At 39.7% G+C, this 13,584-nt stretch overlaps 1 protein-coding gene across 1 annotated transcript in view; it reads right to left on the reverse strand.

Moving 5' to 3' along the window:
- Window positions 1-13,584, reverse strand: part of SP140 (SP140 nuclear body protein) — a gene marked incomplete at its 5' end in the record, with an annotated part of 91,675 nt that overhangs the window by 23,282 nt on the left and 54,809 nt on the right. The window contains 3 exon segments of the mRNA XM_079710660.1: window positions 11,083-11,136; window positions 12,186-12,242; window positions 12,517-12,603. Coding sequence (XP_079566786.1) covers window positions 11,083-11,136; window positions 12,186-12,242; window positions 12,517-12,603 — 198 coding nt within the window.

Raw genomic sequence — 13,584 nt, forward strand, 5'->3', positions numbered from 1 at the left:
GTTGGGGAGGTATTAAGAGGAAATCTTGATTGATTCTAAAATTCATGCACAGTGAGGGAGCCAGAATTACTGAAATTCTGAAACCTCCTTTTCTCTTGCTTCTTATTATATTTTTTTACTTTTTTTCTTTGTTAAAAAAAAGTATAACAAGTAAGAATAGAAAATTTTACTTTAAAGCACTGTAATTAAACGGACTTGATAACACGGTATTGTGAAGCAATTATATTCCAATAAAGATCTATTAAAAAAAATAAAATAAACTGACCAGCATTTCAGAGTAGAGTCAGACACAGATCTGTGAATACAGGAAAAGGCACAAAAGGGCATTAAAATCATGAAGAAAAAAGTGTTGGTGTTCATAGGCACATGAAAAGGTGTTCAACATCGCTAATCATCAGGGAAATGAAAATCAAAACCACAATGAGATATCACCTCACACCTGTCAGAATGACTATCATCAAAAAGAATACAAATAGCAAAGTTGGCAAGAACGTAGAGAAAAGGGAACCCTCCTACCCTGTTGGTGGGAATGTAAGTTGGTGCAGCCACTGTGGAAAAAAGTATGGGGGTTTCTAAAAAAACTAAAAATAGAACTATCATATGGCCCAGCAATCCCACTCCTGGGCATATAGCCAAAGAACACAAAAACACTAATTTGAAAAGATACATGTATCCCAATATTTACAGCAGCATTATTTATGCTGCCAAGATATGGAAGCAACCTAAGTGTCCATCAACAGATGAATGGAAAAAGAAGATGTGATGTGTATATATATATATATATATATATATACACTATGGAATACTACTCAGCCATAAAAAAGAATGAATTTTTGCCATTTGAAGCAATATGGATGGATTTGGAGGGAATTATGCTAAGTGAAATAAGTCAGACAGAGAAAGGCAAATACTGTATTATATAACTTATATTTAGAACCTAAAAAAACAGAACAAAGTAGTCGAATATAACAAAAAAGTAGCAGACACAGATATAGAGAACAAACTAGTGGTTACTAGTGGGGAGAAGGAAGAGGGGAGGGGAAATATAGGGATGGGGATTAAGAAGTACAAACTATTAGGTATAAAACAAGCTACAAGAATGTATTGTAGTTTCCGGGTAAGATGGTGGAAGAGTAAGACGCGGAGATCACCTTCCTCCCCACACATACACCAGAAATACAGCTACACGTGGAACAACTGCTACAGAACACCTACGGAACGCTGGCAGAAGACCCCAGACCTCCCAAAAGGCAAGAAACTCCCCACATACCTGGGTAGGGCAAAGCGGAGAGATTCCCGCACAGAGGAGCGGTGCCGACCGGCACTCACCAGCCCGAGAGGCTTGTCTGCTCGCCCGTCGGGGCGGGCGGCGCTGGAAGCTGAGGCTCGGGCTTCGGTCAGAGCGCAGGGAGAGGACTGGGGCTGGCGGCGAGAACTCAGCCTGAAGGGGGCTAATGTGCCACAGCTAGCCGGGAGGGAGTCCGGGAAAACTCTGGAGCTGCCGAAGAGGCAAGAGACTTTTTCTTCCCTCTTGGTTTCCTGGTGCGCGAGGAGAGGGGATTAAGAGCGCTGCTTAAAGGAGCTCCACAGACGGGCCCGAGTCGCGGCAAAAGCGCGGAGCCCAGAGACGGGCGTGGGACGCTGGGGCTGCTGCTGCCGCCGCCAAGAAGCCTGTGTGCGAGCGCAGGTCACTGTCCACACCGCCCTTCCGGGAGCCTGTGCAGCCCGCCACTGCCGGGGTCCCGGGATCCAGGGGCGGCTTCCCTGGGAGAACGCACGGCGCGCCTCGGGCTAGTGCAACGTCACGCCGACCTCTGCCGCTGCAGGCTCGCCCCACACTCCGTGCCCCTCCCTCCCGCCCGGCCTGAGTGAGCCAGAGTCCCGGAAGAGGCTGCTCCTTTAACCCTGTCCTGTCTGAGCGAAGAACAGACGCCCTCCGGCGACCTACACGCAGAGGCGGGGCCAAATCCAAAGCTGAGACCCAGGAGCTGTGAGAACAAAGAAGAAAGGGAAACCTCACCCAACAGCCTCAGAAGCAGCGGATTAAAGCTCCACAATCAACTTGATGTACCCTGCATCTGTGGAATACATGAATAGACAACAAATCATCCCAAATTGAGGAGCCAGGAGTCAGTGCTGTGCCTCTGAGGTGGGAGAGCCAACTTCAGGACACTGGTCCACAAGAGACCTCCCAGCTCCACATAATATCAAACGGCGAAAATCTTCCAGAGATCTCCATCTCAACACCAGCACCCAGCTTCACTCAACGACCAGCAAGCTACAGTGCTGGACACCCTATGCCAAACAATTAGCAAGACAGGAACACAACGCCACCCATTAGCAGAGAGGTGGCCTAAAATCATAAAAAGTCCGCAGACACCCCAAAACACACCACCAGATTTGGACCTGCCCACCAGAAAGACAAGATCCAGCCTCATCCACCAGAGCAGAGGCACTAGTCCCCTCCACCAGGAAGCCTACACAACCCACTAAACCAACCTTAGCCACTGGGGACAGACACCAAAAACAACGGGAACTACGAACCTGCAGCCTGCAAAAAGGAGACCCCAAACACAGTAACATAAGCAAAATGAGAAGACAGAAAAACACACAGCAGGAGAAGGAGCAAGATAAAAACTCACCAGACCTAACAAATGAAGAGGTAATAGGCAGTCTACCTGAAAAAGAATTCAGAATAATGATGGTAAAGATGATCCAAGATTCTATTTCCAAGATCCAAAATCTTGGAAATAGAATAGACAAAATGCAAGAAACAGTTAACAAGGACCTAGAAGAACTAAAGATGAATCAAGCATCGATTAAAAACACAATAAATGGGGCTTCCCTAGTGGCGCAGTGGTTGAGAGTCCGCCTGCCGATGCAGGGGACATGGGTTCGTGCCCTGGTCTGGAAGGATCCCACATGCCGTGGAGCGGCTGGGCCCGTGAGCCATGGCCGCTGAGCCTGCACGTCCGGAGCCTGTGCTCCGCAATGGGAGAAGGCCACAACAGTGAGAGGTCCGCATACCGCAAAAAAAAAAAAAAAAAAAAAACAATAAACGAAATAAAAAATACTCTAGATGGGATGAATAGCAGAATAACTGAGGCAGAAGAACGGATAAGTGAGGTGGAAGATAAAATAGTGGAAATAACTGCTGCAGAGCAAAATAAAGAAAAAAGAATGAAAAGAACAGAGGACAGTCTCAGAGACCTCTGGGACAACATTAAACACACCAACATTCGAATTATAGGGGTTCCAGAAGAAGAAGAGAAAAAGAAAGGGACTGAGAAAATATTTGAAGAGATTATAGTTGAAAACTTCCCTAATATGGGAAAGGAAATAGTTAATCAAGTCCAGGAGGCACAGAGAGTCCCATACAGAATAAATCCAAGGAGAAATACACCAAGACACATATTAATCAAACTGTCAAAAATTAAACACAAAGAAAACATATTAAAAGCAGCAAGGCAAAAACAACAAATAACACACAAGGGAATCCCCATCAGGATAACAGCTGATCTCTCAGCAGAAACTCTACAAGCCAGAAGGGAGTGGCAGGACATAATTAAAGTGATGAAGGAGAAAAACCTGCAACCAAGATTACTCTACCCAGCAAGGATCTCATTCAGATTTGATGGAGAAATTAAAATGTTTACAGACAAGAAAAAGCAGAGAGAGTTCAGCACCACCAAACCAGCTTTACAACAAATGCTAAAGGAACTTCTCTAGGCAAGAAACACAACAGAAGGAAAAGACCTACAATAACGAACCCAAAACAATTAAGAAAATGGGAATAGGAACATACATATCGATAATTACCTTAAATGTAAATGGACTAAATGCTCCCACCAAAAGACACAGAGTGGCTGAATGGATACAAAAACAAGACCCATATATATGCTGTCTACAAGAGACCCACTTCAGACCTAGAGACACATACAGACTGAAAGTAAGGGGATGGAAAAAGATATTCCATGCAAATGGGAACCAAAAGAAAGCTGGAGTAGCAATTCTCATATCAGACAGAATAGACTTTAAAATAAAGACTACTAGAAGAGACAAAGAAGGAAACTACATAATGATCAAGGGATCGATCCAAGAAGAAGATATAACAATTGTAAATATTTATGCACCAAACATAGGAGCACCTCAATACATAAGGCAAATACTAACAGCCATAAAAGGAGAAATCGACAGTAACACAATCATAGTAGGGGACTTTAACACCCCACTTTCACCAATGGACAGATCATCCAAAATGAAAATAAATAAGGAAACACAAGCTTTAAATGATACATTAAACAAGATGGACTTAATTGATATTTATAGGACATTCCATCCAAAAACAACAGAATACACATTTTTCTCAAGTGCTCATGGAACATTCTCCAGGATAGATCATATCTTGGGTCACAAATCAAGCCTTGGTAAATTTAAGAAAATTGAAATTGTATCAAGTATCTTTTCCGACCACAATGCTATGGGACTAGATATCAATTACAGGAAAAGAGCTGTAAAAAATACAAACACATGGAGGCTAAACAATACACTACTTAATAACGAAGTGATCCCTGAAGAAATCAAAGAGGAAATTAAAAAATACCTAGAAACAAATGACAATGGAGACACGACGACCCAAAACCTATGGGATGCAGCAAAAGCAGTTCTAAGAGGGAAGTTTATAGCAATGCAATCCCACCTTAAGAAACAGGAAACATCTCGAATAAACAACCTAACCTTGCACCTCAAGCAATTAGAGAAAGAAGAACAAAAATATCCCAAAGTTAGCAGAAGAAAAGAAATCATAAAAATCAGATCAGAAATAAATGAAAAAGAAATGAAGGAAACGATAGCAAAGATAAATAAAACTAAAAGCTGGTTCTTTGAGAAGATAAACAAAATTGATAAACCATTAGCCAGACTCATCAAGAAAAAAAGGGAGAAGACTCAAATCAATAGAATTAGAAATGAAAAAGGAGAAGTAACAACTGCCACTGCAGAAATACAAAAGATCGTGAGAGATTACTACAAGCAACACTATGCCAATAAAATGGACAACCTCGAAGAAATGGACAAATTCGTAGAAATGCACAACCTGCCAAGACTGAATCAGGAAGAAATAGAAAATATGAACAGACCAATCACAAGCACTGAAATTGAAAGTGTGATAAAAAATCTTCCAACAAACAAAAGCCCAGGACCACATGGCTTCACAGGTGAATTCTATCAAGCATTTAGAGAAGAGCTAACACCTATCCTTCTCAAACTCTTCCAAAATATAGCAGAGGGAGGAACACTCCCAAACTCATTCTACGAGGCCACCATCACGTTGATACCAAAACCAGACAAGGATGTCACAAAGAAAGAAAACTACAGGCCAATATCACTGATGAACATAGATGCAAAAATCCTCAACAAAATACTAGCAAACAGAATCCAACAGCACATTAAAAGGATCATACACCATGATCAAGTGGGGTTTATTCCAGGAATGCAAGGATTCTTCAATATACGCTAATCAATCAACGTGATACACCATATTAACAAATTGAAGGAGAAAAACCATATGATCATCTCAATAGATGCAGAGAAAGCTTTCGACAAAATTCAACACCCATTTATGATAAAAACCCTGCAGAAAGTAGGCATAGAGGGAACTTTCCTCAACATAATAAAGGCCATATATGACAAACCCACAGCCAGCATCGTCCTCAACGGTGAAAAACTGAAACCATTTCCACTAAGATCAGGAACAAGACAAGGTTGCCCACTCTCACCACTCTTATTCAACATAGTTTTGGAAGTTTTAGCCACAGCAATCAGAGAAGAAAAGGAAATAAAAGGAATCCAAATCGGAAAAGAAGAAGTAAAGCTGTCACGGTTTGCAGATGACATGATACTATACATAGAGAATCCTAAAGATGCTACCAGAAAACTACTAGAGCTAATCAATGAATTTGGTAAAGTTGCAGGATACAAAATTAATGCACAGAAATCTCTGGCATTCCTGTACACTAATGATGAAAAATCTGAAAGTGAAATCAAGGAAACACTCCCATTTACCATTGCAACAAAAAGAATAAAATATCTAGGAATAAACCTACCCAAGGAGACAAAAGACCTGTATGCAGAAAATTATAAGACACTGATGAAAGAAATTAAAGATGATACAAATAGATGGAGAGATGTACCATGTTCTTGGATTGGAAGAATCAACATTGTGAAAATGACTCTACTACCCAAAGCAATCTACAGATTCAATGCAATCCCTATCAAACTACCACTGGCATTTTTCACAGAACTAGAACAAAAAATTTCACAATTTGTATGGAAACACAAAAGACCCCGAATAGCCAAAGCACTCTTGAGAACGAAAAACGGAGCTGGAGGAATCAGGCTCCCTGACTTCAGACTATACTACAAAGCTACAGTAATCAAGACAGTATGGTACTGGCACAAAAACAGAAAGATAGATCAATGGAACAGGATAGAAAGCCCAGAGATAAACCCACGCACATATGGTCACCTTATCTTTGATAAAGGAGGCAGGAATGTACAGTGGAGAAAGGACAGTCTCTTCAATAAGTGGTGCTGGGAAAACTGGACAGGGACATGTAAAAGTATGAGATTAGATCACTCCCTAACACCATACACAAAAATAAGCTCAAAATGGATTAAAGACCTAAATGTAAGGCCAGACACTATCAAACTCTTAGAGGAAAACATAGGCAGAACACTCTATGACATAAATCACAGCAAGATCCTTTTGGACCCACCTCCTAGAGAAATGGAAATAAAGACAAAAAATAAACACATGGGACCTAATGAAACTTAAAAGCTTTTGCACAGCAAAGGAAACCATAAACAAGACCAAAAGACAACCCTCAGAATGGGAGAAAATATTTGCAAATGAAGCAACTGACAAAGGATTAATCGCCAAAATTTATAAGCAGCTCATGCAGCTCAATAACAAAAAAACAAACAACCTAATCCAAAAATGGGCAGAAGACCTAAATAGACATTTCTCCACAGAAGATATAGTGACTGCCAACAAACACATGAAAGGATACTCAACATCTTTACTCATTAGAGAAATGCAAATCAAAACTACAATGAGATATCATCTCACACCAGTCAGAATGGCCATCATCAAAAAATCTAGAAACAATAAATGCTGGAGAGGGTGTGGAAAAAAGGGAACACTCTTGCACTGCTGGTGGGAATGTGAATTGGTACAGCCACTATGCAGAACGGTATGGAGGTTCCTTAAAAAACTACAAATAGAACTACCATATGACCCAGCAATCCCACTACTGGGCATATACCCTGAGAAAACCATAATTCAAAAAGAGACATGTACCAAAATGTTCATTGCAGCACTATTTACAATAGCCCAGAGATGGAAACAACCTAAGTGTCCATCATCGGATGAATGGGTAAAGAAGATGTGGCACATATATACAATGGAATATTATTCAGCCATTAAAAGAAATGAAATTGAGCTATTTGTAATGAGGTGGATGGACCTAGAGTCTGTCATACAGAGTGAAGTAAGTCAGAAAGAGAAAGACAAATACTGTATGCTGACACATATATATGGAATTTAAGAAAAAAAAATGTCATGAAGAACATAGGGGTAAGACAGGAATAAAGACACAGACCTACTTGAGAATGGACTTGAGGATATGGGGAGGGGGAAGGGTAAGCTGTGACAAAGTGAAAGAGCGGCATGGACATATATACACTACCAAACATAAGGTAGATAGCTAGTGGGAAGCAGCCGCATAGCACAGGGAGATCAGCTCGGTGCTTTGTGACCTCCTGGAGGGGTGGGATAGGGAGGGTGGGAGGGAGACGCAAAAGGGAGGGGATATGGGAACATATGTATATGTATAACTGATTAAATTTGTTATAAAAAATAATAATAAAATAAAATAAAAAGAAAAAAAAAAACCCACCAGCACAGGTTGGCACAGACATATGGAGACCTAAGAAGTTACCCTAAATAACCCAGGGTTCATTATGCCCTATTTATAATAAATTAGCATCAGGGTTTTGCCTCCCCACCCCCGTGGGTTTCACTTGGGTGCTTATGGGTAAGCACCTGCACACTAGGAGAAAAGTGATATAACCTAAAGTTGTCAATCAACTGTCAGTCAAATGACACAGGACATAGGGAGGGACCACCACTCTAAAAAACCTGACCCGACCCCATAGCGAGGCTGCTTCTGGTTCCCAGACATCCCACTCTCCTCCCTTCTCAAGAGTGTACTTTTGCATTGCTTAATAAAACTCCTGCTGCTGGAAAAAAAAATGTATTGTACATCATGGGGAATATAGCAAATATTTTATAATAACTATAAATGGAATATAACCTTTAAAAACTGTGAATCACTATATTGTACCCCTGTAACATACTGTACATCAACTATATTCAATTTAAAAAAAAGTGTTGGTGTTATTCCTTGTAATTGCTATCTCACATGATACACAAAGAGGTGAATCCTATGTGAATAATAGATTTAAGCATTTAAAAGCACTAAGTGCTTCAAATATTCTAGAAGCAAATATAAATATTTTAAAAATCTTGAGATGGAAAATATCTTTGTACATTGTAAACAAAACCTAGAAGCCATAAAGGAAAACCCTGATAGATTTTACTACATAAAATTTTCAAATTTCTCTAGAACAAAATATGCTATAAACAAACCTAAGAGAATAACATCAAATGAGACAAAATACTAACCACATACATAGGCAAAATTTTATATATATATATATATATATATATATATATATATATATATATATATATATTCCTATGCTTGTTCAGCATGGTAAAAAAAATGATAGCAATACTGAGCAAGGCATACACACCAGCCATTTTTTTTTATTTATTTATTTTCATCAGCCATTTTTAGAAAAAGGAAAACAAACAACGAATAACAAATGAAAAGTGCTCGACCACAACAAAAATGAGAGCAATGCAAATTAAAGCAGAATGAAATGAAACTTTTTACAATTAAGTTTGGCAAAATGTTAAATGTTTATAATGTCTGTGCATGATATACTGATTTAAACTAAGGGAAATGTAACAGTAAGAATAGATTTATGATATAATATGTTAGTATATGATATAAATGAGTTAATACATGCATAGAAAAATCTGGAAAGATATACATCAATCAAAATTTACAAAGAGCATATATTTTAAAATTTTAAAAACAACAAAATTTTTGAAAAACTATAAGTCTCACTGAACTAAAATCAAAGAATCCAGAGAGCTCTGTTCCTTCCTGGAAGCCGTAGGGGATAATTCATTTCTTTACCTTTTCCAGCTTCCGAAGGCTGCCCACATTTCTTGGCTCATTGCTCCCTGCCTTAATCTTCAAAGCCAGCCACATTGTATCTCTCTGATCATTATTTGATAGTCACATACCCCTCTCTCCATAGCAGGATAGGTTTTCTGATTTTAAGGACCCCTGTGATTTGATGGGGGCCACCCAGATAATCTAGAAAAATATCTGCATCTCAAAATCCTTAACTTAATCACACCATCAAAGTCTCTTTTGCCAGGTGAAGTAACAGATTACAGGTTCCAGGGACTAGAAAAAGGACATCTCTGTTTCTGTTGGTATGACGTTTTCAAGAATCTTATCAATCTCTGATGTATGTCATGGGAATCTCCTCCATTAGACAACAGTCTCTTCTACAGATCTTTCCTGTATACTCACATATCTATTTTTCACTTCTGCTGAGATGGCTGAAGGTATCTATGGGTCACAAACTTAACCTCTTCGAAGATCATTTTATATGACTGAATACCCTGACTTTTCACTACTTCTGGGGCATTAGCAAAAAGTTATACAGCCACACTCTTGGTTGTCACTGCAGAGCACGTTTTTCTGACAATGAAACTCCTAATATGAGCATCTTTTGCAATCTGAATAGGCTAAGAATTTTCCAAATCATCAAGTTCTTATTTCTTTTGTTTAGCAGTTCTTCCCTTGACTTATCTCTTTCCTCTCACAGTTTACTCTAAGCAGCAACATGAAACCAGCTGCACCTTTATCATAGTACTTAGAAATCTCCTTAGCTAAATATCCAGAAAATTCTGCTTTCTGCATAACTTCAGGATAGAATTTCACTGAGCTTTCTGCCACTATATAATAAGGATCCCCTTTCCTTTAATTTCCAAAAACATGTTCCTTATTTCCTTCAGTGACACCTTTAAACTAACAGTGGTTTCATGGCAATTTACACATTCTCTAATATGATATAGGTTTTCTCTACCATGTTTTTCACTTCCAAGTCCTCACAAGCAGAGTCTTCAGCACCACCTTTCTACTAACAAACTGCTCAAGGCAATCTAGACATTCTCTATCATTCTACTTAAAGTTCTTCTTATAACCCAATTTCCCTCTGGCCATTGCCCAATTCCAAAGCTACTTCCACATTTTTGGGAATGCATTATTAGCTGCACCCCACTTCCCATGACCAAAAATTCTGCATTACTCTTTTATTGCTGCCATAACAAATGACCTCAAATTTAGTGACTTAAAACAATTTATTATCTTACACTTGTGTCGGTTAGAAGTCTGACAAGGGTCTCTCTGGGCTGAAATCAAGGTTTCAGTAGGCCTTCATTCCTGTATGGAGGCTGTAGAGGAAAATCTATTTCTTTTACTTTCCCAGCTTCTAGGAGCCACCCATATTCCTTTTTCCTCCCCTTCATCTGCAAAGCCAGCAATATTGCATCTCTCTGTGACTATCTTCCATAATTGCTTCTCCCTCTCTTCACCGCCAGACACACTTCTTCCTTTTTTAAGGCCCATTTGATGATATTGGATGCACCACAATAATCCAGGATAATCGCCCCTTTCAAGGTCCCTATCTTAATTATATCTGTAAAATCCCTTTTTCCATGTAAGAGAACAGATTACAGGTTCCAGAGATTAGGATATAGACATCTTTATGGGGCTGTCATATTATTAATATTTATTATTATAAATAATAATAATGAAACCGGCCTTCAAAACTCATTTTAATATCAAAAGCAAGTAAAACTGTATGCACTCTTACTTCTTTTCCTCTTGAGTTTTCCCAAAGTAGAGTTGTTTCCAAGATCCACAGTATCTAGAAAAAACAGGTGGTGAGGAAACAAAAATGAATAAATAAAAGTTATAAATCTTAGGATGATTCATACTGCAAAAGGCTTGAATTTATAAAGATGTTTGGGTTATCATCTGTCCCGTCCTTCTAAAGGAACTAAACCTACTGAATTGAGAAGTGAGAGTCCAGGATGGGCCCTGGGTCTTCTTTTATTTCTTAATGGGACTTTGAAAAACATTCTTCAATACCTATGTACTTCAGTTTACTCAGGGATATTTGTCTAGTTTTTAAGAATTTTGTTAGGATTAAATAAGATTTTATGTACAAAACTTAATAGGATCACTATATAAACAAGTGACATGCTGGAGAACATCTATCAAAAATATGTGCTGGGGGCTTCCCTGGTGGCGCAGTGGTTGAGAGTCCGCCTGCCAATGCAGGGGACACGGGTTCGTGCCCCAGTCTGGGAAGATCCCACATGCCGTGGAGTGGCTGGGCCCGTGAGCCATGGCCGCTGAGCCTGCACGTCCAGAGCCTGTGCTCCGCAACGGGAGATGCCACAGCACTGAGAGGCCCGCGTACCGCAAAAAAAAAAAAAAAAAAAAAAAAAAAAAAAAAAAAAAAAAAATGTGCTGGGTTAAGAATAGTTGATCTGAAGTCTTTTCTCCTGACAATTAAGTGACAGGACTAGTTATCTCTTGAGACCTTTCTAAGGTTGGGAAAAAATGACACTATTCTCTACTAGTGGACATACACTTGACTTTCTTGGGTGACAGGGATAGAAAACATTGTAAATCACAAGGCTTTATTAGTAATATACTGATATAATAAACAATATACTGCCATTTTTAAAAGTGTATTTCCACTACATCATCCATACATAATCAACATGGGCCATCCCTTAAACACAATTTTAGAATGATCTCTTACTTCCCTGCTATTCCCAAAAGGATCAGGTCAAGCAAATGCAGAGATCAGGATACTGGGATGGACTGGACCCCCTGCCACCACCCAACCTGCGTCTGTGTTACCAGTGGAGCCACCCCCATCTCGCCACACTCAGGTAGGCTTACCCATCCTGGCACTAGCTTCTTTACTTTCAGTACTTCCTTCCGGACCTCCTGGCACATCTTTTGAGAAACACATAACACAAGGACACTTCTCATTTCCAACTGTTGGTAGCTCTGCTCCTGGGCCAAAATTGTGAATTAGGAGGACTCTTCAGTTCCCTAGTGATCCTCTTTTCTGAACCCTCGTTGATCCCACTTTTCCTACTTCTTCCTCTGAAACCTTTCATGGATCCTCCCTACACCTGATTCTTCCTTTAAGTCTCCCTTTCCCCCTTTGTCATCCTTTTCTCTTTACCAGAATTTGTTTCTGTGTTTTTTCTTACTTCATAATTACCTTGTCTATCATAAGATGGTGGACTAGAAGTTAGATCTTCAGAATCTCCTTCTGTATTCATTTGGAGAGCTTCTAGTTTGCCAGGTACTAAAGAGAAACAGGAAAATTACCGTCCACAGAACCTGAGACAGTGATTAGGGAAGAGTTCATGGAGAATCTCATAATGCACACTAATATTCTGAACTAAAATGAACTGCTTTCTAGCTCCAGTGCTGGACACCCCATGACAAACAACTAGCAAGACAGGAACACAACCCCACCAACTAGCAGAGAGGCTGCCTAAAATCTTACTAAGTTCACAGACATCCCAAAACACACCACCAGACATGGCTCTGCCCACCAGAAAGACAAGATCCAGCCCCACCCACTAGAACACAGGCACAAGTCTCCTCCACCAGGAAGCCTACACAGACCCCTGAACCAACCTTACCCACTGGGGACGGACACCCAAAACAATGGGAACTACGAACCTGCAGCCTGCGAAAAGGAGACCCCCAAACACAGTAAGTTAAACAAAATGAGAAAACAGAGAAACACATAGCAGATGAAGGAGCAAAGTAAAAACCCACCAGACCAAACAAATGAAGAGGAAATAGGCAGTCAACCTGAAAAAGAATTCAGAGTAATGAATGATCCAAAATCTTGGAAATAAAGATGATCCAAAACCTTGGAAATAGAATGGAGGAAATACAAGATACACTTAACAAGGACCAAGAAGAAATAAAGAGCAAACAAACAAGGATGAACAACAAAATAAATGAAATTTGAAATTCTCTAAAAGCAATCAATAGCAGAAAAACTGAGGCAGAAGAACAGATAAGTGACCTGGAAGATAAAATAGTGGAAATAACTACCACAGAGTAGAATAAAGAAAAAAGAATGAAAAGAACTGAGGACAGTCTCAGAGACCTCTGGGACAACATTAAACATGCCAACATTCGACTTATAGGGGTCTCAGAAGAAGAAGAGAAAAAGAAAGGGATTGAGAAAATATTTGAAGAGATTATAGTTGAAAACTTCCCTAATATGGGAAAGGAAAGAGTCAATCAAGTCCAGAAAGTGCAGAGA

This window comes from Hyperoodon ampullatus (assembly GCF_949752795.1).
Source record: "Hyperoodon ampullatus genome assembly, chromosome: 8".
NCBI classification, from domain to species: Eukaryota; Metazoa; Chordata; class Mammalia; order Artiodactyla; family Ziphiidae; genus Hyperoodon; species Hyperoodon ampullatus.